This window comes from Eurypyga helias, unplaced genomic scaffold, assembly GCF_000690775.1.
Source record: "Eurypyga helias isolate BGI_N326 unplaced genomic scaffold, ASM69077v1 scaffold38265, whole genome shotgun sequence".
NCBI classification, from domain to species: domain Eukaryota; kingdom Metazoa; phylum Chordata; class Aves; order Eurypygiformes; family Eurypygidae; genus Eurypyga; species Eurypyga helias.
The window spans coordinates 185-23,942 of record NW_010250284.1 but is presented as its reverse complement, the minus strand read 5'-3'; the positions used below and the strand labels follow the sequence as shown (position 1 = coordinate 23,942).

The 23,758-nt window shown below is 41.8% G+C and overlaps 1 protein-coding gene across 1 annotated transcript; it reads left to right on the top strand.

Annotated features, from left to right (window-relative positions):
* Window positions 1-2,751: 2,751 nt before the first annotated feature.
* On the top strand, window positions 2,752-12,745 carry IL13RA1 (interleukin 13 receptor, alpha 1). The gene is made up of 8 exons (XM_010151637.1): window positions 2,752-2,836; window positions 4,682-4,802; window positions 7,035-7,219; window positions 7,605-7,756; window positions 9,363-9,495; window positions 10,285-10,381; window positions 10,983-11,067; window positions 12,626-12,745. The coding sequence occupies exons 1-8, from the start codon at window positions 2,752-2,754 to the stop codon at window positions 12,743-12,745; spliced, it is 978 nt and encodes a 325-aa protein (XP_010149939.1).
* The last annotated feature ends 11,013 nt before the right edge of the window (window positions 12,746-23,758 follow it).

Genomic DNA, 23,758 nt, shown 5'->3' with positions numbered 1-23,758 from the left:
GACTACTCATTTATCCAAATCTGCACCCTGAACTGGACGTGGAACACCCCAGAGAATGTCAGCAGTAGCTGCGACCTGGAGTATTCCAGCGACATTGTGCTTGATGACATCACTCAGGGCAAAAGGGTGAGCGCGTCCCCTCTTTCAACTCTGCTACGCTCCCGTAAATGTCTCATTGTGGTAAAACTGTGCGCGTGTAAGCATACAGACGTATACAAATATGTATAAATACAGTTTTAATATAGCCTTTAATTCTTGTCATGGGATCAAAACCTCAAAAATGAGTCACGCCAGCATGTGGGATCTTCAGATCAGAAAAATCTGTCTGTCACTGTCTGATAATTGGGCTGCTACTGATAGGTCAGAAGTACCATCATAATCACAACAGTGTGTAAAGACTTGTTTCAGTCTTGGCTTATGCAGCTTGCTATAAAAAAAATAAAATATAGAGAGGGCAGTCCATATCCTTAAGACTTAAATGGGAATTTGCAAAGGCTGACGTCCTTCACTTCGAACTCAGCTGAAGAAAGAGGGCTGGGCTTGAACCTCAGTGTAGCTGTGATTGGACAGCGTGGTGTGTGCTGGTGGTAATGCCAGGTGTGGGGGTTGCGTTATGAAGACAGGATGGAACACATTTCTTCCCGGGAACAGAAATTGTAAAAAAACTTCTTTGTGTTCAGCTTTTGTTTTGATTCCTGGGTTAGGTGGTTAGCAGCCCAGATGTGGTCCTTGGTGTGGATTACAGCTGTTTGGTCTGGACAGAGAGCAACATTCCATGTTACTGAAGGGGCTGTAGGAGAAATATTTTTACAATTTATTGCCAGTAAGATAACACACTATCGGGTCGTAATTGCAAACTGTCGTAATTTGAAGCCTTGAAAACACACTGACTGTGGGGATGGCAGCGATGCTGTTTGGATATGGCTAAAATCAGTGTGATGCCTCTTGAAATGGTCCTTTGCTGTTCAGCCCTGTTACCATTTTATGGCATGGTGTTTACAATAGCCTCTTCACGGTGACTGCCCTACTTTTCTCCAGGTTATCCTGGTCTTGAAGTAAGGCTGTGATTTTGCTAACAGCTGGGCTGACTTAATGGCTTAACACTGCTAAAAGGGTGATATTTCACTTTTGACACCCCCATCCGTAATGATCTTCACTGGACCTTTCGATGAACTTGGTAACTCAGCAGAAATATATTTGCCTCTTTGGATGCATTCATTAACAAGTTAACAAGTTGAAAGACAGCTTGGTTAACGAGCTGAATGAGTTTGTGGAAGGGTCTAACAGGTGTTAGGGTCAGCAGCAGTGAGAGAGCTGTGGGACAGCAGTTTCACACAACAGGATGAACCAGATTGTATCATCTTGCTTCGTCTTTTTGGATTACAGCTGGTAGAACCCAGGCGGTTCATCGCTGTTGGGTTTCCTTGCCCTCTCCTTAGTGCCAATAGTTTGGTGGGGTTTTTTTTATACACAAGTGGTTACACCATTCTTTGGTCATAACAAAGATAATTTTTTTGTATCCCATTTCCAGTTAAGTAAAAGGCATCCCCCTAGCCCAATAAAAGATGCCCAAGAAAGTGTATGATGAAAGGGTGAGCTTTTTTCGCTCACAAACACATACTCTCTTCTGAATATGGAAGCACGTGGGCTACTTGGGCCTGATGTGGTGTCCCTGTATTTAATAGCCATTTGTGGATTTGTTTTGATATTTGTTTTCTTTTGCTCGTGAAATCCATGCAAACTCTTCTCGCTGCTCTTTGGTTACAGCTTCACATGTTCTTCCTTCTGTTTGTCATGCACACACACAGAAAGATGAAGGTTAGGTCTGTAAGCTCCTGTTTATACAGCTGTAGCATACACACGCTTATTTTGCACTATCCGTGAAGACTTATTCCAGGCTCATTGTCCTCCACATTACACTTGTTCCTTGACCTCTCTCTGTGGCTGCTGCTCATGTCTACAGGTCACTGGAGTAGTAGTATCATAGAATCATAGAATCACAGACTGGTTTGGGTTGGAAGGGACCTTAAAGATCATCTAGTTCCAACCCCCCTGCCATGGGCTGGGACACCTTGCACTAGACCAGGTTGCTCAAAGCCACATCCAACCTGGCCTTGAACACTTCCAGGGATGGGGCATCCACAGCTTCTCTGGGCAACCTGTTCCAGTGCCTCACCACCCTCTCCGTGAAGAATTTTTTCCTGATATCTAATCTAAACCTCCCTGATTTCAATTTGTACTCATTCCCCCTTGTCCTATCACTACAGGGCCTTGTAAAAAGTCCTCTCCCAGTACCCTTGTAGCCCCTTCAGATACTGGAAAGCTGCCATGAGGTCTCCTCGGAGCCTCCTCTTCTCCAGGCTGAACAAGCCCAATTCTTGCAGCCTTTCGTCATAGCAGAGGTGCTCCAGCCCTCTGATCATCTTCGTGGCCTCCTCTGGACTCGCTCCAAGTGGTCAATATCCTTCTGATATTGAGTTTTCTTTTGGTGAGTTCTGGGTGCGCTTGAGGAAAAAGGAAAGCTAAGTGATGCTGAGGTTTCCCACACGGTCCGACACTCATTTCATTTGGCTTAGAGTTGCAGTCTTCCTGAGGGGCTATAATGTATTAAGGTATTCATGTATTAGTAGTAATTCCCATGTGTCTGATACAGTATGCCAAATATCCTGGTTTTCTTTCCCCCCCAACATCTAAACCCAGAAATGGAGTAAGAGTCGCTTCCGCGTGACAGATACGTTCCTGAACAAGGAAATGCGTTTCAAAGTGAGAAGCGAGTGCAAGAACGATAACGCCAGTGATCCCAGCCGGTGGGTGGAGACTTCTCTTCTGCCAAAAGGTAAGGCATGTGGCGGCCAGAGCCCTGGGGCAGCCTGCCTCTTGGCCTGAGGAGACACAGCCTTGTTTTCTCCACTGGTTTAACAAAATATCGCAGACCTGTGTTGGAGAAATAGAGAGATACCAGACACAAGGGCTAGCTCAATTACTAGGGCCTAAACAGAACTATTATACTACATTTAAACACAACTGGAGTCTTCTGCTGCTTGAAACCTTATGGGCAAGCTCGTAAAATTTAAATGCTCTTCCAAGACGGCAACATGATTCCTGTCATTCCTCTCATCCCTGCTGTGCTGTGGTGGTTCAATAAGGGATAATTTAGGTTATATTAAGCCTGATGACTTTATGACTAAGTTGGTTTATTTTGTATGATTTTTCTGTACAAGCAGAAATCCCTAAAATAACCCTACGTTTGTAAATGTTAGAGATGAATCTAGCAAACATAACAACTTGTTGAATAAATAGCTGACGTAATTAAATAATTATAGTAGGGTTCTCTCTTTTTTTCAAAAGAGTTGTCTGAGGTCTACAAAGCGGTGCGTAGCAAAATGAATAGAGAAGAAGTACTTTTTGTTTCTTGACATCCAGAAATAAAGGGTCCATAGGAAAATTGTTAGAAAACAGACTTTAAGGAATAATGTTTCTGCTGGGTGCTGGAAGTTAGGAGGTGCAGCAAGGAGATAGAGCCTCTTGCCCTGATTAGTAAAAGCATGTCACAGGAGTGTGGCTCAATGTGGGTGAAAACAGCATGGGGATAGGAGAATCCGAGACCTTATCAGGCTTGTCTGCGTGCCTGACAAAAGGGTGTTTTGGAAAATCAGGGAAGCAGGTCATTAGGGCAGCATGTACTAAACAGGTTCGGGCTTTTAAAAGTCTGTTTGCAGATAAATTGTTTTAAAATACTCCTTAGAATAGGAAAACCAGTTTCACTCTTAGACAGTTGTTTCTTCAGGGACAATGCAGGCTCAGAAGTCGAAGGCAGTTTGGGGTTTAACAACAACACTCTGGACTGCTGGTAAAATTAACGTGCATTTTATTTTTAGTTCATGGAGATGTTGCTATGTGTAACAAGGAAAAAATATCTACTATGCTGGAATCTGACAATAAAGTATAAAGAACTTTACCATACAAAAATGTAAATTGAATATGAAGGATGTTATTCCATGATTGCTATGCCTGGGAGATAGGTGGACGTCTCTATTCACAGTTCCTATGTTCTGTAATTTGGGTTTTCAGTATGCTGAAGAAGTTGAATGTCTAGAGGTATATGGGTCTCAATTAACACTTCAACTTACTCAGTGTTGCTTTTGCCTATATTTAAGATCTACAGGGATTTCCATATTCAGAATACTGAGAAACTGGTAGTGTGTCTGGAGCAGAGGACTGCAACTAAATGCTGACTGTTTTTAATGTTGATGGCTGTAATAACTGCAACAAGGCCAAGTGCTATCCCTATAGTTTCCCATTAGTTTAAATCCTTTTTAAAGTATCTGTAGTTTAATAGAACAAAATATTTTCCTCTACACCTTGAGGAATGACTCAACACCTTGTCCTTAGAATCAGGTAACCCTAAGTAGTAGTTCAGACGTGGTGGAAACTGAGATTCGCTGTTAGGATTAGCTTGCATTTAGAGGTTACTCTGCTGAGATTTCCACTGCTGCAAGTGATGAGCAACTGGAATTCATCACCTGCTGTGCTGAGACAGGCAGTGCAGGCGGAGAGGTAACTCTGTTTGCTTTCCAGACAGTTTCAGTTATGTAAAAAGGGATGGTTTGCTTCTGGAAGTCGGGGAGAAGACTTTGCTGGCAAAATAAATCTGAAGAGACCTTTCCAACTTGCCTTGCAGGTATTCCAGGTACCGCTGCTGTTGACTTGAGCTGCGCTTGGCACAATTTGGAGTACATGGATTGTAAGTGGCATCCTGGGGAGAACGCGAGCAGGGATACCAATTACACGTTGTTCTACTGGTTCGTATGAGCTGCTTATTCTCAACTCTGAAGAGCTTCAGCACTAATCTTTAGTTTTACATTACACATTTTACTTTTCTGCTTCCCATTGCTTGGAAAGGTCCCAGGACATTGCATACAAGTTAGTGTTGGGTCCTGTCCAGCAGAAAACTTCACTGCTGAAGGGTCAAGAGGTTGCTGTTGCTGAGTCTTTTGGGGAAGTTGATATAACTATTATGTGAACCTCTGGCTGCTCCTGTAGCTCATTTTAAAATAACTGCCCTTGCTTTCTATTTTTTTTTTTTTTTTCTAATTGTGGATTCAAAGAGGGAAGAAATTAAGAACAGAGCTAGACCGATACATTAATTGCTTTCTTTGTAGCCCAACAAACATGGGCTGTTTAAGTCAGAATCACTCACTAATGCATGTGTCAGCTCTTAAACGATTGGAAAATGGTACAAAAGCATTAATAACATTAGCAGTAGTTTTGTTTCTGTCTTCTATGTCATAAATAACAGATTCACCTTAGAAGTTATGGAGAACATCTTTTTATCATCATCCACGCTCGCCAGCTGACTGCCATAAATAGACTCTTGTTCCAAAGGAGCAGAGTTGTGGTGTGAGCAAAAACTTGGCAGCAAGATCCGTGCACACTAATCTATGCATACTTCTGCATGTTGATGGGACTTGTGAAATGCCAGATTGCATTAGCTTCTGCAGAAGTGTTGAAGTTTTCTTTCTGAAAGCCCCTCACTGTAGTTTTAAATCAGCTTTCTGGCTTATCTGAACTAACTAAACTTTTCCCTCTTCCCCTCCAGCGCCAGTGTCATAGGCTCACTGCTCAGTTTAATGCGTTTTGACAGTGAACAGCAGAAATCCTGCTGCTTTAGTTAAATGCAGGGAGCACTGTTCTCTCTCTAAACTGCTACTCAAAGAAATTTTTTCTTTATTACAAGAACAGTACCAATGAGGCACCTAAGATCTGAATTTCTGGGTATATCAATACTTACTGGAATAATGCTTTAATTAGAGCTATATGTTTTCAACTTACCCCTTAGTTTTAATGAACATGTAGCTGCAAGTTCAGCAAAGTGATTTGATTCATGCTGCTTAGAAAGAAAAATACTTTTTTTCCCCCCTAGTTTTAAAGCTGAAAAGTAAGGAAACACTTGACTTCTGGACCGAAAGATACATTCTCCATAATGCCAGTGAGGGTTTGGTTTTGGTTGTGTGTTTGGGGTTTTCTGTCGTAATTTTGGTGGATTTATTTTTCCAGAACAATGATCTGAAAAATTATTGCCTAGTTCCTTTTTACATACTTCTTCACTGATATTTTCCTCTAAACCCCTATCTTTTAATCTGAAGTGAACATGAGTATGACATGAGCTTAGAACAAACGAATCTAATCAGTGCACAGCAGCGCTTGCTGAAACGGAGGCTTACGAGAGCAGGTTGATGCATCGGCAGGGAGCTGTCTGCCCCGAATGCCTCCCGTCTTCATCAGCTCTAGGGCGGGGAGGTGAGAAGGGAGGATAAAAAAGGGGGTCTGTCCTGAAAACAGGAGAGTTTTGGCTACCCCAGCCCCTGTATACTGAGATGTGAAGTAGGGAAATGTCACTGCTATTGTGCTCTGATTTACTCTATATCACTTTTAAATAAATACATCTGTTTTCTTGGAAGGAAAAGCTACTGGGATATTTTCACTGGGACTTGGGGAACAAAGACAAGCAAGGAAGAGGGTTGTCCTAGCTTCTCTGTTATTGGAAGTGGAACACTGACATTTTGAAAATCAGGTGCAGGCAGTAGGTGAAACTGAACTGTCTCAAGCAAGAGCCGCAGTAGCTGGGGCATTGCTGAAGGAGACTGATCAGCTCATTCTACCACAGAAGTCAAATTCTGTTGACGGGAAGTGATCCAAATCAGTTTGCTTTCTAAATTTTTTTTTTTTTCCTTGAAGTTGTTTTCCCCTGTGGAAAATGTGAACCAAAACTGAAAGCAGCTATTATATTTGGTGCTTTGATTATAAAGCAAACCTGCCTCTCTTTTTGCTACTTGACAGTCTAAACAAAAATAATATTCTTCCAAAAGCTTGGGATAAATAAGAAGCTTCTTCCTTTGCTTAGCTTTACTTTTATATATGCTGTAGCACAACTTTAATGCAAGGTCAGTCTTTAGAATTTGTAACAGATTTAACACCAAGTCCCTTACTGCCCTATTCTTTGGAAGTTTAAAAACCTATTTTTATTCCTACAGGTTTGATGGTTTGAAAAACCATAAGAAGTGCAACAACTATTCTGTGCACCAAGGATTCTTTAGATGTGTTTTCAATCTTAGCTTCCCAAAAGTCACCAATACTTACTCAGCTGTAAGGATTTTGATTAGAGGTGATGCTGAAGAAATTAGGCCTGTGTGTGCGAGTAAACATCCTACTACCCTGGGTAAGTTTAACACCACGTTACAAAAAATAATTTAAAAAATAAGTTTGCTGGTATGTCGTTGTGTTTAAGAAGCTTAACACCTCATAAGCCATGGGACAGCATAACTGGATGTTCCCTTCTGTTGATCTTTGATTTGAGAATTATATAGACAGGGTTTGGTTTTTTGCAGGGTGGGTGTTTCAGGGATGGAGGGGACTCGTTGTCCATGCGTTTTTACTCTTATTCTTTAGTTGTTCTTATTTTTTCTTGTCTTTTTGGTGCTAATGTTTTTCCTCTTTCTGTTCCTAAACTGGTATAAGTGTAATATTATGCAATACAGGCCTTGAACAATTTTTGTAAGCAACAAAATAAACTTTTTAACTAATTCTTCCACTTTGCATTTCAGTAAAACCTGCTACACCCAGACGACTTACACTGTCAAAGATTAATGATGAAATACATATAGGATGGAGTGAATCGGACACCTTTCCAGAAAATTGTTTATTTTATGAAGTTGAATATCACAATGGTGATTTGGACGCCGTTCAGCATATTAAAGTAATTTTTCGTTAATTACGGTTAACTGATTTTTGTTTTCCTATATATATTTTATATTTTGTGTTGATATTCACAGTAATTCAAATATTTGCTGTTTAAAAATCATAGAATCAAGGAATGGGTTGGGTTGGAAGGGACCTTAAAGATCACCCAGTTCCAATGCCCCTGCCATGGGCAGGGACACCTTGCACTAGACCAGGTTGCTCAAAGCCTCATCCAGCCTGGCCTTGAACACTTCCAGGGATGGGGCATCCACAGCTTCTCTGGGCAACCTGTCCAGTGCCTCACCACCCATTTTCACCAAAATTGAAAAATTATATATGCTACATGTAAATGGGTTTGGTGCACTGGCTGAAGTGTTGTGTGGACAGAAGATTTTTGTCCCGTACGGCAGGTTTCTGGTAGTAATATCTATACATCGCAACTCGCACATGTTTTCTGAATCCTGCAGGAATGTGTAAGATCAGCCCGATAAAGAAGTATGCGCTAAACTAAACACCACTTATCAAGAAATACACTGTGATACATGTACCTGTTTGCTTCTCGGCGATACGGGACTTTGCTCTGCGGGCCTTGGGTTTTCCTGTCGTTGGTCTGCGCTCGGTCGGGTGGCTGCTGCCTTCTTGAATGACGCGACTTGCCAAATTACAGGAATGTGTAAGATCAGCCCGATAAAGAAGTATGCGCTAAACTAAACACCACTTATCAAGAAATACACTGTGATACATGTACCTGTTTGCTTCTCGGCGATACGGGACTTTGCTCTGCGGGCCTTGGGTTTTCCTGTCGTTGGTCTGCGCTCGGTCGGGTGGCTGCTGCCTTCTTGAATGACGCGACTTGCCAAATTAATTGTGTGTCGAGCACAGAGTACAGACAGAAAAGCAAGGGGATAAAAAGACTGAGGTGGGGAAGAAAAAGGTGTGCACTCTTAGACACGCTGATTTCAATGTACACGTAAAAAGCATCGACTTCAGTGTCTGGATGCCAGTATCTGCATAGCCAAACTGGCTGTACTGTTTGATCAGGATGGTAAACAACATGATAAATTTAGAAGAAAAGGTGGCAGTCTTCTCCTGCAGAGCATATTTAGTTGTTTGTCCTACACCAAATTTGGCAAACTCGAATAATATAAACATACAGCTGGAAACTGTCATTTTGGATCAAAAATAAGTGACGTTTGATCCTAGCCAGTCTGTTTGCTTGTCTCTGTAGAGGCACGGCAGAAGACCTTTGTGTGGTCAAAGTTGGATCAGCATTGCTGCACTGACAGAGCGGGGAAGGCAGCGTAAATCACAGCTGTTTCTCCACAAAAAAAAAAAAAGAAACGCACTGTTCCAGACGCCAAGTCTTAGTTTAATCATCGATGCCAAATGCTGTATGATAGATGTAGCAGTGGATAAGTTTAAATCTTAGCTTTGGAATCTCTGTTTAGGCAGTCTGCGCTCTTAAATGCAACTATGTCCTTTTCTTATGAGGCTCAGTATTCACAAGAAGATCTTCCATCTGAATATTCAGAATACATTAACTGCACGATGAAAATGGCTTGTAATGACTGAGACTGCATTGGTAATTGAACAAGGCACATTATCGTTTCTTTTTGCCTTAGGTTGAAAAGAATTACACATTAATTCCTAGCGTTGATCCTAATAGCAAGTACATCTTCAAAGTGAGAGCAAAACCAAAGCCCGAGTGTTACAGCAGCAAGCTCTTTAGTGACTGGAGTGAAGAAAAGAGTATTGGTGAGAACTATTGTTCCTGCAATTTGTTCTACTTTATTCTTTATCTGTGAAGTGTCTAATCACAGAATGGTTTGGGTTGGAAGGGACCTCAAAGCTCCCTCAGCCCCACCCCCTGCCATGGGCAGGGACACCTTCCACTAGACCAGGTTGCTCCAAGCCTCATCCAGCCTGGCCTTGGACACTTCCAGGGATGGGGCATCCACAGCTTCTCTGGGCAACCTGTCCCAGTGCCTCACCACCCGCTCCATGAAGAATTTGTTCCTGATATCTAATCTAAACCTCCCCACTTTCAATTTAAACCCCTTGTCCTGTCACTACAGACCCTTGTGAAAAGTCCCCCCCAGATTTCTTGTAAGCCCGCTCCAGGTATTGGAAGGTGCTATAATGCCTTTTTTCTGCTGAGTAAATAGGGGCTGAAGATCTTACCATTTATCTATTTAATTTGAGGTGAAGAGAGGGCAAGAGGGCTTTAGTCTGTCATCAGTGCTGTCCGTTACTGCCTGTACTGCTCTGTATGTTGACAGGGTTGCCATCCGTATTGCTGTGCAATAACCCCCTCCCAGTGCTGTCTGTTTTTCAGCCCCAAGTCTTGCTGGTTTTCATTTTCTTGCAAAATATATCTACATGATAATATCACACTTTGGAAAATGAGTCCTTGCCTGCAGAAGTGCTAGTAAATTTGAAAAACATTCAGCCTGTGAATTAATTACATAATTCATTAATTTGTTGTCATTATTCCTAAAAAGGCTTCCAAAGCATCCCTAAGTTTCCACAATTCTTGTTTTCCAGGTGAGAAAACAGACTCTACATTCTATTTTGTTTTGACAATCGCCATTCCATTAATAGTAGCAGTATGTACAATAATTCTACTAGTTTATCTAAAAAGGTAAATAACCATCTTCCTTTATTTACAATCTACTAAATCTGTTTGGTCTTTGACTTGTGTTAAAATTCAGCTCTCTTCCAGGTTACTGCCCATGATGTGGCATGTTTCAAAAGCAGCTCTTTTATCTGTAACATAACAAAATCTGTACATAACAAAAATGGCAGCACCTCAGTCATTAGAATTAGGTTTCTAGAATTAGGACCTTAGACAAGCTCTGGTTGCACTTGGGTAATGTTTCTTATGTATGTTTACAGTTAAATTCTTGTTGCACAGCTATTGCATCCTTTCTCTTTAAACAATGAAGTCCAAATTCAAAATTAAGCTTATGTAGTATATTTTACCAGATTTTTTTAAAAGTCTACCTTTTCTGCTGTCTTTGTTATCAGTGAAAGTTACTTAGAATCTGTGAATATTCCTATTTCCTTTTGATTTGGGGAGTGAAAATGAGAATTGGGCTACAGTTGCAGAGACTGAAAGCTGGCCAGTGATGTCAAAGCTGTTGCCACAAACTTTCTTGACCATACCCAGGTATCACTTTGAAATGGTGATTTTTGAACTAGTGTATCTTTCATCTAAAGCTTTTCTTCTTCATTTTCTGAAGGCTGAAGATACTAATTCTTCCTCCAGTTCCAGACCCTAGAGAAATTCTGAAGCGTATGTTTGGAGAGCAGAATGAGGATTCCCAGGTTAGTAAAAAGATGTTGGGCCAACTTCTTGACTGAACTGGAGTCTGTAGGCTTCCAATTTTCTTTTTTTCTAATACCTATGTCTATCTTAAAGCCAACTGTATATAAGGAAGTATATTGTATAGAGATTAAGTATTTACAATAGTAAGAGTTGTTCAGAATCAATTACCCAAGACTGAGAGGAATTTTAAATTGCATATACTTTTCTAGATACACTAGTAGAGTTGCATTATTCTGTTATTTCACAGACTGCTTGTCCCTTAAATGTGTTGTGGGTTGGTTTGGGGGTTGGGTTTTTTGGGTGGGGCTTTTCTGGTTATTGGTTTGTTGTGGGGGAGTTGTTTCGCTTGGTGTTTTTTTTTTACTGTTGTTTGTTTTGCAACTCCGTTAAACTACTTGAACATTCAGGGGGTCTTTCTCTGCTAGTTACACATATTTACGATGCTGAATAAAGCTATTCATATTTGACTGCTAGGATCTTGTATTTTTAGCATGTTCACATTTATCATATAGTCATAGTCATTTAGCTATGAAGTAAATTAGGACACTTCTCACTGGCAAAAGATCAAGCTTTTGGTTGATGAAAAACTTGCTATGGTCCCTTATTTCAGAAAAAATAAACATAATACTGATTATGGAAACTTATTTCTAAGCAACTCTAACTCAGTAGCTCTTTATAAAAATCCTATGGGAAGTACACTGGCAAGCCCTAATTCAAACCTGGACATCAGGCAATGTATGTTGTTCTCTGAACACAGTCCTTGCGTGGAAGGGACCTTCTGACTCACTGTGGCATCTCAAAATTGATGCCACCTATGAAACATTTGTGGAGGATAATGACTCTCTGGGTGCCTGGTGCTGCATGTGCATTGGATGTTCTCACTTGAACAGGGGTAGCAGGAATTGCTGACCTTTTGAAAATAAGTCTGTTTTGTGCCTTCCCAATTGCAAATGGTGTTGAAGTCCAAGATCCAGTATTCCCTTTTTCCACAGGGATATTCTGAGTTCACCTAATAATAAACCAGAACTATGTGGAAAGCATGAATCTGGCCTGCTAATATTACTACCTTTTAGATAAATATTTCAGCATGTATTGGTCACTGTGGCACTAAGATGGGACTCTTGGCCATCAGGATCATAAGTATGGTAGCTCTTACACTTTGCCGTGCTTTGACAAGTTCTTTGTTACTGCCCCAAGTCGTGCTACGTTCTTGCCTCTGAGTATTACCTTGATCTTCTCTATGTGCTCAGAGTCTCAGTGAAAACTACTAAGCACGTACACCCTCACTTCTCCATCCTCCTGCCTAAGCTTCACCCGTTAGCTGTAGTTGGAAGCACTCTTAAGACGGGGACCAACCTTCCATTCTTCCTCATCTCCAGAGAGGACAACTCTTCCGTCAACCAGGCCTAAGCCATGTCCCTGATAAGCACAATTTGCTGCCCAGCTCTTTCACCGTAATATAGGCTATACGTTGGGAAACAGGTCTGTCTTGCTGGGCTGAAAAAGCAATGCTTGTCATGAGGAAGCACTCTTAAAGCTGTTGTTCTTCTCTTTCAGAGCTGTGCAAAGGATGATTCTGTGAATGCTTATGACAAGTTAATTAAGGAAGAAGAAATTCATTCTTTAATTTTAACAGAAACTCCAGAGTGTGTTAATTCTGAAAAAGAAGACCGATAAACTCTTGCTTTACCCGTGAAAGATGAACTTTCGTTCCTGCTGCCGTACCTCAGGTGACAGTGGAGATGTGAGGAGGCCTGCAAGACATACACCAGCTTTCCCCTTACTGAGTCCTCTCTGAGCTTTACTTCTCTGAAGATACATCACTAACAGTGACCATTCCTCCATCTCTGCTAGAAATACTCATCTTGTGTCATTCAAGATGAGCATGTACTTAGCAATCACCTGACTGCATTGCAGCATCTCTTGCTCCAGCCAGCTCTGCCGTCTTACTTGTCATTTGCACTTGTGTTTGTGCCTCATGTTAGACTGGTAATGGGTTTTTTGGAGCAAGCAATGTGACTTCTCTGAAGTATTTGGCTCCATTTTGCAGCGAGATGAGGCTCGTTTACAGTAGATGGCTCATTAGTGCTACTACGTGGAACTGCTGCCAGGTAGGATGCCAGAGCATGGACCGTTTGTGGATGGCCTGTTTCATGTGCTCCAGGGCACGTTCCAGAGGGCATTTATGGACTGACCTTCTTATGCTTCTGGTTGATGTGCGTCAGCTCTGACCTGGTCAAAGCCCATAAAAGAAGGTTGTTTTTTCTTTGAAAATGTGCATGAAAAGCCTCTCCTCTTTCCAGCTGGTATTCAGACTATTCATAGAAAAGGCTTAGTTTTTTTTATCCTTTCAAGTGCCTGTCCTCAGATGCCTTGTCCTCATGGACTTCTTGGGTTAATTATACTTTGTTTAAAAAGATAAATAGAATATTTTACTTGTGTTGTGCAGTGGCATATAACTGTAATGAGTCTCACCAGACTGTGAGTATACTTTGGCCATATTGGCCTGAAAACACCTGACTTTTGGAAGCAAAGTCATCCTGAGTCTGTCCAGCAAAATTATCAGGACGGATGCCTGAGTCTAAGGAGCTGTGGTCAAATCAACTAGCAAGAGCTAAACCACTGAAACCGAATTAATTCAAAGACTTCAAGACCCGTCCTTACTGTGAGCTGGATTTGGGGGAAGATTTGATTTGAGCTTCCCCTCTAGGAGCTTAGTAATTTAAAACAAGGTGCTGATTTGACTTTTTTAAAAAAATTCTTATATGTTTTATGGCAGCAGCTTGATGACTTTTTTTAATTTTTAATCATGAATTGATTTGTTCATTTTTTTTGATGGTTTTGTTTTAAGTTTACTTTACCCAGCTAAGCTCAACAGATGTTTTCTGACACAACTGTGACATTTCTCTGCTCTGAATTCTCAGCATTAGTTTTAACCCTGTGCTGCAAGGGTGTTAACAGCAGAAACTTGACTGTGCTGGAGGCAGAAGGTAATGTAATGGGGAGAAAGGGATCCATGCAAGGTGCTTACGGTTAGCGTTCAGGAAACTCTTGCTCCTCTCAGCTACATGCAGACACGTTAGTCACTGATACAATCAGTCTTAGCAGACTGGGAAGAGAGCTCCTCAGAAGTTGGCTAGGAACAACCTCTATAGCCACTAACCTTTTAAAGTTCAGGCCTGTCCTCAAATTCTATTTAATCAAAAATCTGAAAGGAAATGCTACATTTTTAGAACATACTGTTCCATGAGAAGTTGAACTAATGGAGCTTGCTTTTTAGCTACAAATCTACATCCTTTGCCCTCTTATGTAATCCTTCCCTCTCAACAAATCAAATTCTTTCCCCAGTCCCCACTGAGCCTCTCAAATACAGAGTTCCCTCTGCATCTCCTGTCTGCCTCTCCATTACTGGTGGTAGAAAGGGGAGGAGAAATGTAGCAGAACTAGCAGACCCCATATTAGCTTAAATCTTTTACTTACAATCAGGCTAAAAAAAAAAAAAGACATTATAAAAACTGGTAATGAGACAAAATGAGAAGAAAGCCTCAGGAATTTCAGTGAGATAAAACAAAACTCAGGTTATACAAAGTCAGCTAGTAGCACTATCTGATCTTTCAGAGGTAAAAGAATAGTGTGGGGGAAAGGGTAATGAAATTCCTGTGCCAACTCCATTCCCTCTCCCCTGCAACATTTATATCACTGTAGCGATATAAATACATCTCAAATCTACCTCATCTAGAATGTTGCTCATCCTAGACCACTAGGCATACAGAAATATATGATGTCAAGGTAAGTAAACATAACAGTGTAAAATCAAGTTTTGTGGCTTTCAGTATAGCAATCTAGAAAGATGATCCTCAGTACTTTACCCTAATTTCTTTTGACCTTTGTTTTGGTGTTTATGGTAAAACCAAAGCTTATTTGTTTGAAAAACAAAAAAAGCCCACCAAATTCATAAAGCCTAAGAGTGGAAAAACACAGAGAGATGATCTTGGGGCCAAAAGGAAGACTGAAATACAGAGGATGGTTTGTATCACTATACAGAAATGTTTTGGGTAATTCTTTGTTTCCTGAGTAATAGTAATTGACACACTCCCTAACAGATGGATTTCTTGAGCCTGTGTTTTGGCATGTAAAGTAAGTGTCGTGAGTATATTTTCATCTTTAACATGTCTTGTTTATGGTTAAGGTTTTTTTTAGCTTGAAATTTTCCAATTTTTCTATCATTTGTTTGTTCTTCATTGCAGTTACTTGATCTGTAAGTTTGTTTAAAGAATGAATAAACATGTTTGAATGTTTTTCAATACAGTTGCATGGCATTTTTTTCTTGGGATGAGAAGATAAACCGAGACAGAAGAAGTGGCAGTGGCTGTAATGAGAAACCATGTTTGAGGCATGCAGAACCCAGAGAAGAAAAACTGAGTGTTGCTTTACCCTCTTCCCTTTCAAAAGTGAACTCAGCCCACACAGTCAGTGAGAAATGCTACAGATGGCATTGTTTTTGGCTGGTGTAATGAAACGGAGATGGAATCTTGTGCTCTCACCCTCTGTGTACTCAAGGCCATGCTACTTTCTGACACTGGTATATTTTTTTCATAATGCTGTAGAGACTGAATAAATTCTCAGACTGGAATTTGACTGAGGTTGCTGCAGCCTTACCAAACGTAGCTCAAATATTTTATGTCTTTGTTAGCTGCTGAAGGCAGTGAAAAATTCAGGTTGCTAAATTGATGACAGCCATTACCTACTTGCTTAGACCCAAACGTGTTCAAGTATCAACACATTAGCAGTGGCTTGTTTGAAAGATTCAGAGAAAGCGTAATTTGTTCCCTTGAGGTCAGTGAGCAGATGATTCAAAATTAAGGAATTAAACTGGGAAGTTAAAAGGCAAGACTATTTGGATTTTTCTTTTCTAATTCTGCAGTTCTTGTGGCACTAATGATTTTAATCACTCCCCATAAGTGACCTTTTTCTATTGTAATACATTGTTATTTAAGTTTTCTGTATTTGGCATGCCAGAAAAATTAGAAAACTTTTTTTTTAATGCATTTTAATTTATTTCAATTAAGGAATGCCATGATGCATTTGGATAGATTTAAAGGAGTCAATAGATGATTGTAAGCCATAGTGTTTCAATGCTCACTAGGTAGAACTATTCACAGGTTGGGTATTTCCATTCACTGGAAAGTATTCAATAAACTTAGTTCTGAATTGGAACTTCAAATACACAGAATTTCCCCTGCAAGGGGAAAAAAAATTAAAAAACAAAGAAGTAGCTTTCAGTTTTGGAGGGTTTTCCCCTCACCCAAGTAAGAGTGGGAGGTAGGAAGCTCAGGTATGGGCAAGGTGCTGCAGAAACCTTCTTCCCTTCTCACCCCAGCACAGTTTTTGGGCAGCAGCTGAGCTCTTCAGGTCCAGGAATGGGCACAGTGGGGCTGGGAGGAGCACATCTACCAGGGTTTTTGAAGGTCCATCAAGATGATGCCTGAATAACTGAGTTTTACTCAATATTTGCAAAAAAATGTTTTAGGTGGGCAACCCCCATGGGTTTCATTGCCAGCTGCAGAAATGTGGCTTCTAGAGAATACTTCAAACCAGATTAAAGTGTCTCTGTTTGGATGAGCTTCCCGCTAGCTATGTTGAATCATGGTGAAAGTAAGAGACGATGTAATTAAATCCACGCTCTCACCACAGCAAAGCAATATGGGTTTGGGTGGGAGGCACAGGAGAGAGAGAAACTTTTTCAGGTCCGGAAACTCTGCCTCAGGTTTGTAGTGCGTAAGAGCCTGAAAGGTTGCTGATTACTTTTGGTTTGGGTTTTTTTTCCCCCCCCGTGTTTTCTCCAGCTATATTTGTTAGGTTAATTAAATCCTTCTTTTTTGCTTGTATACCTTGTGTTATTGCTAAAGTATCCCTTCCACAGCTGTGCTCCGATTATTGCCAAGTAGTCTTCTGAAGGTAATAACTCAGCAGGGAAAGATGATTGCTGCAGTCACCACAAAGCTGTAAAACAGCCAGTGTATTCTAGTAATACTCTGCTCCTTGTTTTGCTTTTGCCAAAGTACTGCAATTATTTTGATGACTCTTGCACAAAGCATCTACAAAGAGATACTTTCCAGTTAACCAGTACTTCCAGTAATCATACTCTTAGCTTATTACATTGAAGTTTTCCTCTATTTAGTTTGGCTCAGACTGCTAAAATGGACTTGGCTAAGAGCATGATGAGACTGAAAGCTTAATGAGAAAGAGCTTTTGTTGAGCTCAGGCACTGTCACTTTTTGGAATCCGGACAAAATTTACTAAGCTAGATCAAAAGTCAGGAGCAGCTTGAACCAGGAGTTAAACTAATGTCTTGCTTTAAAAGCAGAGCTGACCCTAGATCTTCTGGGTGGGAGGAAAAAAAAAAACCCCAAAGAACTGAGTATGTGCTTCATGCTAGGAACAAATCGGTGTGTGAAACGGGCATCCTTTCCTGTTGACGTAATGACAGATCAATTAGATCCCATACTATCAGCAATTGTTGTCTCGAGCTCTCCGCACGTGTACAGTGTAATTCTGTAAAGTCTGAAATACCAGAAATGAGGAATTATTAACGCACTTAGCTATGTCATGCCACTTCTCCTGAACCTGTTTTAATATAAGAAGTTGAAACAAAATCCATCGGTTGTGTGTTTGGGGTTTTTTTTGTGGTGTGGTGGTTTGGTTTTTTTGGGTGTTTTGTCTTTTTTTTTACCATGGCAGTGGGAGCACCAAAATTAGCTCGAGTCTGTCTGTTTTGCCGGTTGGAGCCCCTCTCCCTCCTGCACTTCAAAGTCTCTTAGCCTCACTAGTTTCCTTCCTTCACACAAAATGTCAGTGTGGAAACTTCAAAAATACCAGCTAGGTACTCTTGAAAGGTGTGAAACTGCTCAATCCTTCAAATGTCAAAGTTGGCTACAGGGAAAGTTATTCAGGGTATGGCTATCTAGTTTTAATTTCACATCCTATCATGTTCTAGGAGAACATTCAGCTGTAGATAACCCTGACTAGATTGTCAGGTACGAAGGCAGAGCCTTTAGCTTATGTTTTGCCACAGCTGATTCTTCATAGCGCTTTCATTGCGTGCAAGGCTTTGCGACTTGTTTTCCAAGGAGGAATAAAAGGTGGAGAAGCTGGTAACACCCCCGTCAGAGAGAAGAGCATCTGCTTTTCTCTATGTGGGACTTCAAGGGTTGTGTTTGAGCTTAGCTTGGAGCAGAAACCCTGCAGCCTTGGAAACCCAGGGCCATTTTTATTAGGTGTGTAACATTAATGTGTTTGTTTGATTGTTTGTTTCTGGGATGTATGTAAAATGGTATTGATCATCCATTCATTAAAGCTTAGGTAGGGCTGGAAGCGTTGTCAGGGTACCACCTGCACTGTGCTCCTCTGCTGAGCAGTGCCAGGACAGAGCGCTCTTGGTGGAGCTTTGTCCAATTTGTAAAAAACCCTCTAGTGAAGGAGTCTCCCAAATGTTCTGTCCTACTGCTGTGTTCTCCTTAATTAGAAAACTCACCCAGTAACTCACCTAAACACATTTTTCCACAAATTAAGCTGCCTTCTCCTCCTTCCTCCCCTTGGCAGGGACCATGGTTGTTTTAGCATCTGCTTTGCACTCTGGTCACGCTGCCTTGAGTTCTGTCTTGGCTTTTTTCTGCTTTAAAAAAAAAAAAAAAAAGGCCTGAGTCTTTCAACCTCATCTCCTAAGTAATGTTTTCTAAATCATTGATCATTCCTGATGGTCTTCCCTAGAGCTGAGTGTGTTGCTATCTAAGCCAGGCTGCATCATCCCCAAACCAGCAGAACAATTACCTTATTTGTCTCTCAGTCCTCTTTCACCAAGTTCATCCAGAACATGTAGCTTCTCCTTCTTTCTGTGGCAATGTATAGCTGCTCCTCAGTTTGTGGCTTTCCATGGTTTCTGAGCATTTTAGCAATGCTGCTGCCCGGTCAGTCACTCCTTAGTGCCAAATTGATTTCTCCTGCCTCAGAAGAAAGAACGCTTTTAACAATTTTTGCTGCTTGTGTTACTGTGCCACTTGGAAAACCGCTGCAATTTTTCTTATACTCTAATTGTGTCCCTGAACATCTTTCTAACCATTCCTCCTTTGGTATAATTCATGGAGTGCCTTATTTTACGTGGTCAAATTGTTGAAAATGCTGAATAAAGCTGCTAAGCTGAGAGATCCCTGTGAAATACCAGTGTGTGCTGTGCTGCTGGGTGGCCAAGTGCTCTTTAAGAGATTGTTTGGGTTTTTTTAGCGAGCTGCATATCCATCTCAGTTGATTAACTGTTGTATTTTCTCAAGCTGATTAGAAGGATGTTGCCTCATACGTTAGGCCTATCAGAAAGGGAAACTAGATTGTTTTGGCACAAACGGTTCTTGATGGCTGGTAAACAACGTGAAGAAGGGATAAAAAAAACTTGTTTACATTATTCCAGAATTACTCCAGGGATAGAAGTTGGGCAAATGGAACAATAATTTCTTGGATGCTTCCTTTCTGAAGACAAACATGATGTTTGTCCTTCAGTTTTGAAAGACTTTTCCTGTTTGCTACAGGCCTCAAAGAAAACTGCCCGTGTTTCAAGTTGCATTAGTTTTTAGATCATTACGTGCCGTGGGATTGGTAAGGCCCTGCCCACCTGAAGACATCCTCTTTATCTGAATGTTCTCCAGCCTGGTCATCTGGATGTATGTTTCTTTGCTTGTTCATTTGCTCTGGTTACAGATAATCCTTTTTGTAAAGACTAAAATGAAAGAAAAAAGGACTGCAGCAAGCTTAACTGCAGCTCACTCTGATCTTTCCCATCAGGTCATGAGCCTCCACTCCATCTTCCTTTAGCTTGTAGTGTATCCGAAGGCTCTTTTCTTGTCTGTTTTATCCCCTGTTAATCAGGACTCATTTTAGCCTATTGCTTTCATGTCCTCAGATATGCTGGAAGCTGTGGTTCTGAGCCCCATCCCCAGTGGGGTGAGGGCTGGAGGGCAGAGGAAGGGCATGCTCAGAGCAAATGAGTATCAGCGCTCACCAAGATAGCAACCACAAATTACAGCACACACAAAACAGGCTTTTTTGTCAGCTGCCTGCCAAGCCAGGCTTTTCCTTCTAGTCTTCCATCCTCATTACTCTACCAAATATGGTACAAGTGCCCGGTGGGAAGGCGGGGAGGCAGAACCCTGCCTGCGTGCATGTCAACCCATTCCGACATGCAGCTTTCCCCTGCTCAGAGTGCTCTCGAAGGTGGTTTGATGTCACTCCTAAATAGTTTGCTATGTTGTTTTTCTTGTTTAAACATTCAAAAATGTTTAAAATAATGAAAGTGCATGTAATGCAAATTTTTGCTCTGTTGCTGTGCTCTCGAAGTAGAACAAAAATGGGAAGTGTAATCAAAAAAACAGCAGCCAGAGAGTTCAGGGCTCTGTGATGCTCATATAAGATGCACTGTAAATAGTAAGAAATTTTGAACTTGCTAGGGCCCAGCCACATGATATTGGTCTTTTGTTGGTCTTATGAAGGGTTGCAGGTGTAAATTTTATTTGTGAGTAGGAAAGCTGTATCGAAACTTCTTCTTAATGCACATGGTTTTTGTAGTGTTCATTTTATTTATGCAAAGGCTTCTAGAGCTGCGAATTTACCTTAAAAACAGGGTGGTCCGTGCGGATTTGTGGATGTTAGTAACGCGGGGATTAAAGTGGATGTCTCTCCCTGGGTGAGGGAGGTGTAGTTTACACAACCGGAGCTGATTCAGCTGTTGAACAGAGTTGCTTCCTCTTGAGGAAATGTAACACCCTGCCTCAGATTGGGAAATGTAATTTTAATTTTTATTTTTTTAAGCAACAAGGAAGAGGAAGCAGCCGAGAGCTTTGTCACTAGTGCAGAGCAGACCTTCACCCAGCTATTCTCCCTCCCATAGGTATAGGTAAGCAACCCAGAAAGGGGCACAATGCTGGCTGGTTCAGAGCAGAAGTAGCTATATAGCATTCCCAGCCCCTCCAGCTGAGAAGCAGACGAGGAGCCAGCATGCACCCCAGCCTGCAGTGTGGACCACCCGGAGCAGGGCGCTTGAGCCAGCTGCTCTCGGCTTGCTGCAGCCCTGCGATTCCTCCCCAGGGTCTCCCGAGGTGCTCTCCCCTGGGCACGGCTGCTCCCAGCCTTTCAGCTTTTCCTCCTGTCTGTACTGACCCAGCTCTGGAACACCAGTGTGCAAGGGAGAAATTTTTCTCCTGCAATGGGATTAAAGTGGTTTTCTGGATCATCTGGAATATGACCATGATCCTTCATATTTAATAAGAGACATGACAGAGCAATGGTATTTTATGAATGATTTTGTAAATGTGCTTCTGCTTATATTGTCCTTCTGTTACATTAATCTCCTGATTTGTCAACTGTTTTTCCACTTTTATTCCTCTCTAGATCAGATAAGGGAAACAAGCTTACAAAAGAAGCATTTTCTTCATGTTGTGGCCTAGCCCCAGTAAGCAACCAAGTACCACAGCTGCTCACTCACCTCCCCCCCTCCCCAGTGAGATGGGGAAGAGAACTGGAGCAAAAAGATAAGTTGTGGGTTGAGATAAGAATAGTTTAATTATTAAAAGTAAATGAAATAAAATAATGATACTAATACTACTACTACCAATAATATGTAATGAAAATACTAATAATATGATGTAACCAAAAAAAAAAAAGAAAGAAGGAAGGAAAACAAAATTATACAACTGCTCACCATCAGCCAACTAATGTGCAGCCAGTCCCCGAGCAGCAATTCACCTCCTGGCCAAATCCCCCAACTTATATACCAAGCATGACATTTGATGGCATGAAATGTCAGTTTGGTCCGCTGTCCTGGCCATGTCCCCTCCCAGCTTCTTGTAAAGAAGAACCTGGTAACACAGGTTCAGTATCAGAAACTGAAGAAGTCCTTGGCTTGGTATAAACATTCCTTAGCAACAACTAAAAACTATAGTGTGTTACCAGTGTTCTCAGCACAAATCCAAAACACAGCCTCATACTAGCTACTGTGATTAAAATTAACCTGTTCCAATTCAAACCAGCCCACATCAGCATGCATAGCTCATGACACCAAGAACAGACTTGTTAGCAGATCCTCCTACCAAGGCCCCTGCTGTTATTATAAATTAGTTGTGTGCGGCCTCTACAGGCATTGGTACACAATTAATGCTTTTATTATGCTGCTTAACTGTTATGAGATGCCTCTGAATAAGGGATAGAAATTAAGGAAACTCACTGTTGCGTGTGAGCTAAACCAATATATTTTATTTTGTAGTCCTGCTTTGAATCCTGAGTAGCAGGAGTAAAACCTTCCACTTTGGGGAGCGGGGAGGGAAACTCCAAAAAGCCTTTGTTTTTTATGGCTAAATCCAGATAAAATTAAAAGCTTTAGCATGTTGTGTCTCCAGCAGCACAGAATCCAAGCTGATTGGTCAGGATTGATGCAACACAGATGGATCGTATCAGACTGATTTTTTTTTTTTTTTTCCCCTTTCCCTGGCTTTGCCTTTTTGGTGCATTCAGGTCAGTTCCTGGCTCTCCCTTAAGAATAAGGAAGGTAAAAGCTTTGCTTTCTGGCAGAAGCTGTAGACATTTGTCTCTAGGTCGTGGAGCACTGGGATAATGTCAAACACTGCGAGATTCATGGCAGAACCTGGTGTTACTTGCACCCCGTTTACAGATACTCTGAGGCAATGCTATTTCCAGCTGCAACTTGGACACGTATGTCTGTAGTTATTAATGCTGGAGGATAACTAGCTCTTTGGGAGAGCTTGGGCTCCTCTTACGTTTTATTTTCAGGGGAGAAAGGTGTCATACTTTCCATGCCAAAGAAGAAGGCTGTGAGCACTGAAACGACTGAAGCCTTGGTTCGCACCGGTTTGTGCTGTGCACTCCCTGACAGGCCCTTGGCAGGTAGATGTGCCGTCATCCCTTGCCTGGGACGCAGTCACAGCGCTCATCCCTCTCCCGTCGTCACGAGCTCGGAGGAGCAGATCTGCGGAGAAGCCCTTCAACCGAGTCAGCTGCAAGTGGCCAGAAGGTCCAGAAGTTATTCCAGCGAGGAGGCAAAGTGCTCAGCTCCCCCCCTACACCTCCAAAAGGTCAGGTTTCAGTTTTGGGCCCCTCACTACAAGAAAGACATTGAGGTCCTTGAGCGTGTCCAGAGAAGGGCCACAAAACTGGTGAAGGGTCTGGAGAATATGTCTTATGAGGAGCGACCGAGGGACCTGGGCTTGTTTAGCCTGGAGAAGAGGAGGCTGAGAGGAGACCTGATCACTGCCTACAACTACCTGAAAGGAGGTTGTGGAGAAGGGGGTGTTGGTCTCTTCTCCCTAATGACAGATGATCGGACGAGGGGGAATGGACTCAAGCTGCGCCAGGGGAGGTTTAGATTGGATGTAAGGAAGAAGTTCTGCACCGAAAGGGTTATCACACACTGGAACAGGCTGCCCAGGGAGGTGGTGGAGTCACCGTCCCTGGATGTGTTTAAGAGACGGGTGGATGAGGTGCTGAGAGAGATGGTTTAGTGGCGGACAGATACGGTTGGACTGGATGATCTCTAAGGTCTTTTCCAACCCAGTGATTCTATGATTCTATGATTCAGGGGGTGGCAATGTCAAAGATGAGTGCAAAGCCGCGTCCCACTGCAGGGTGACTCAT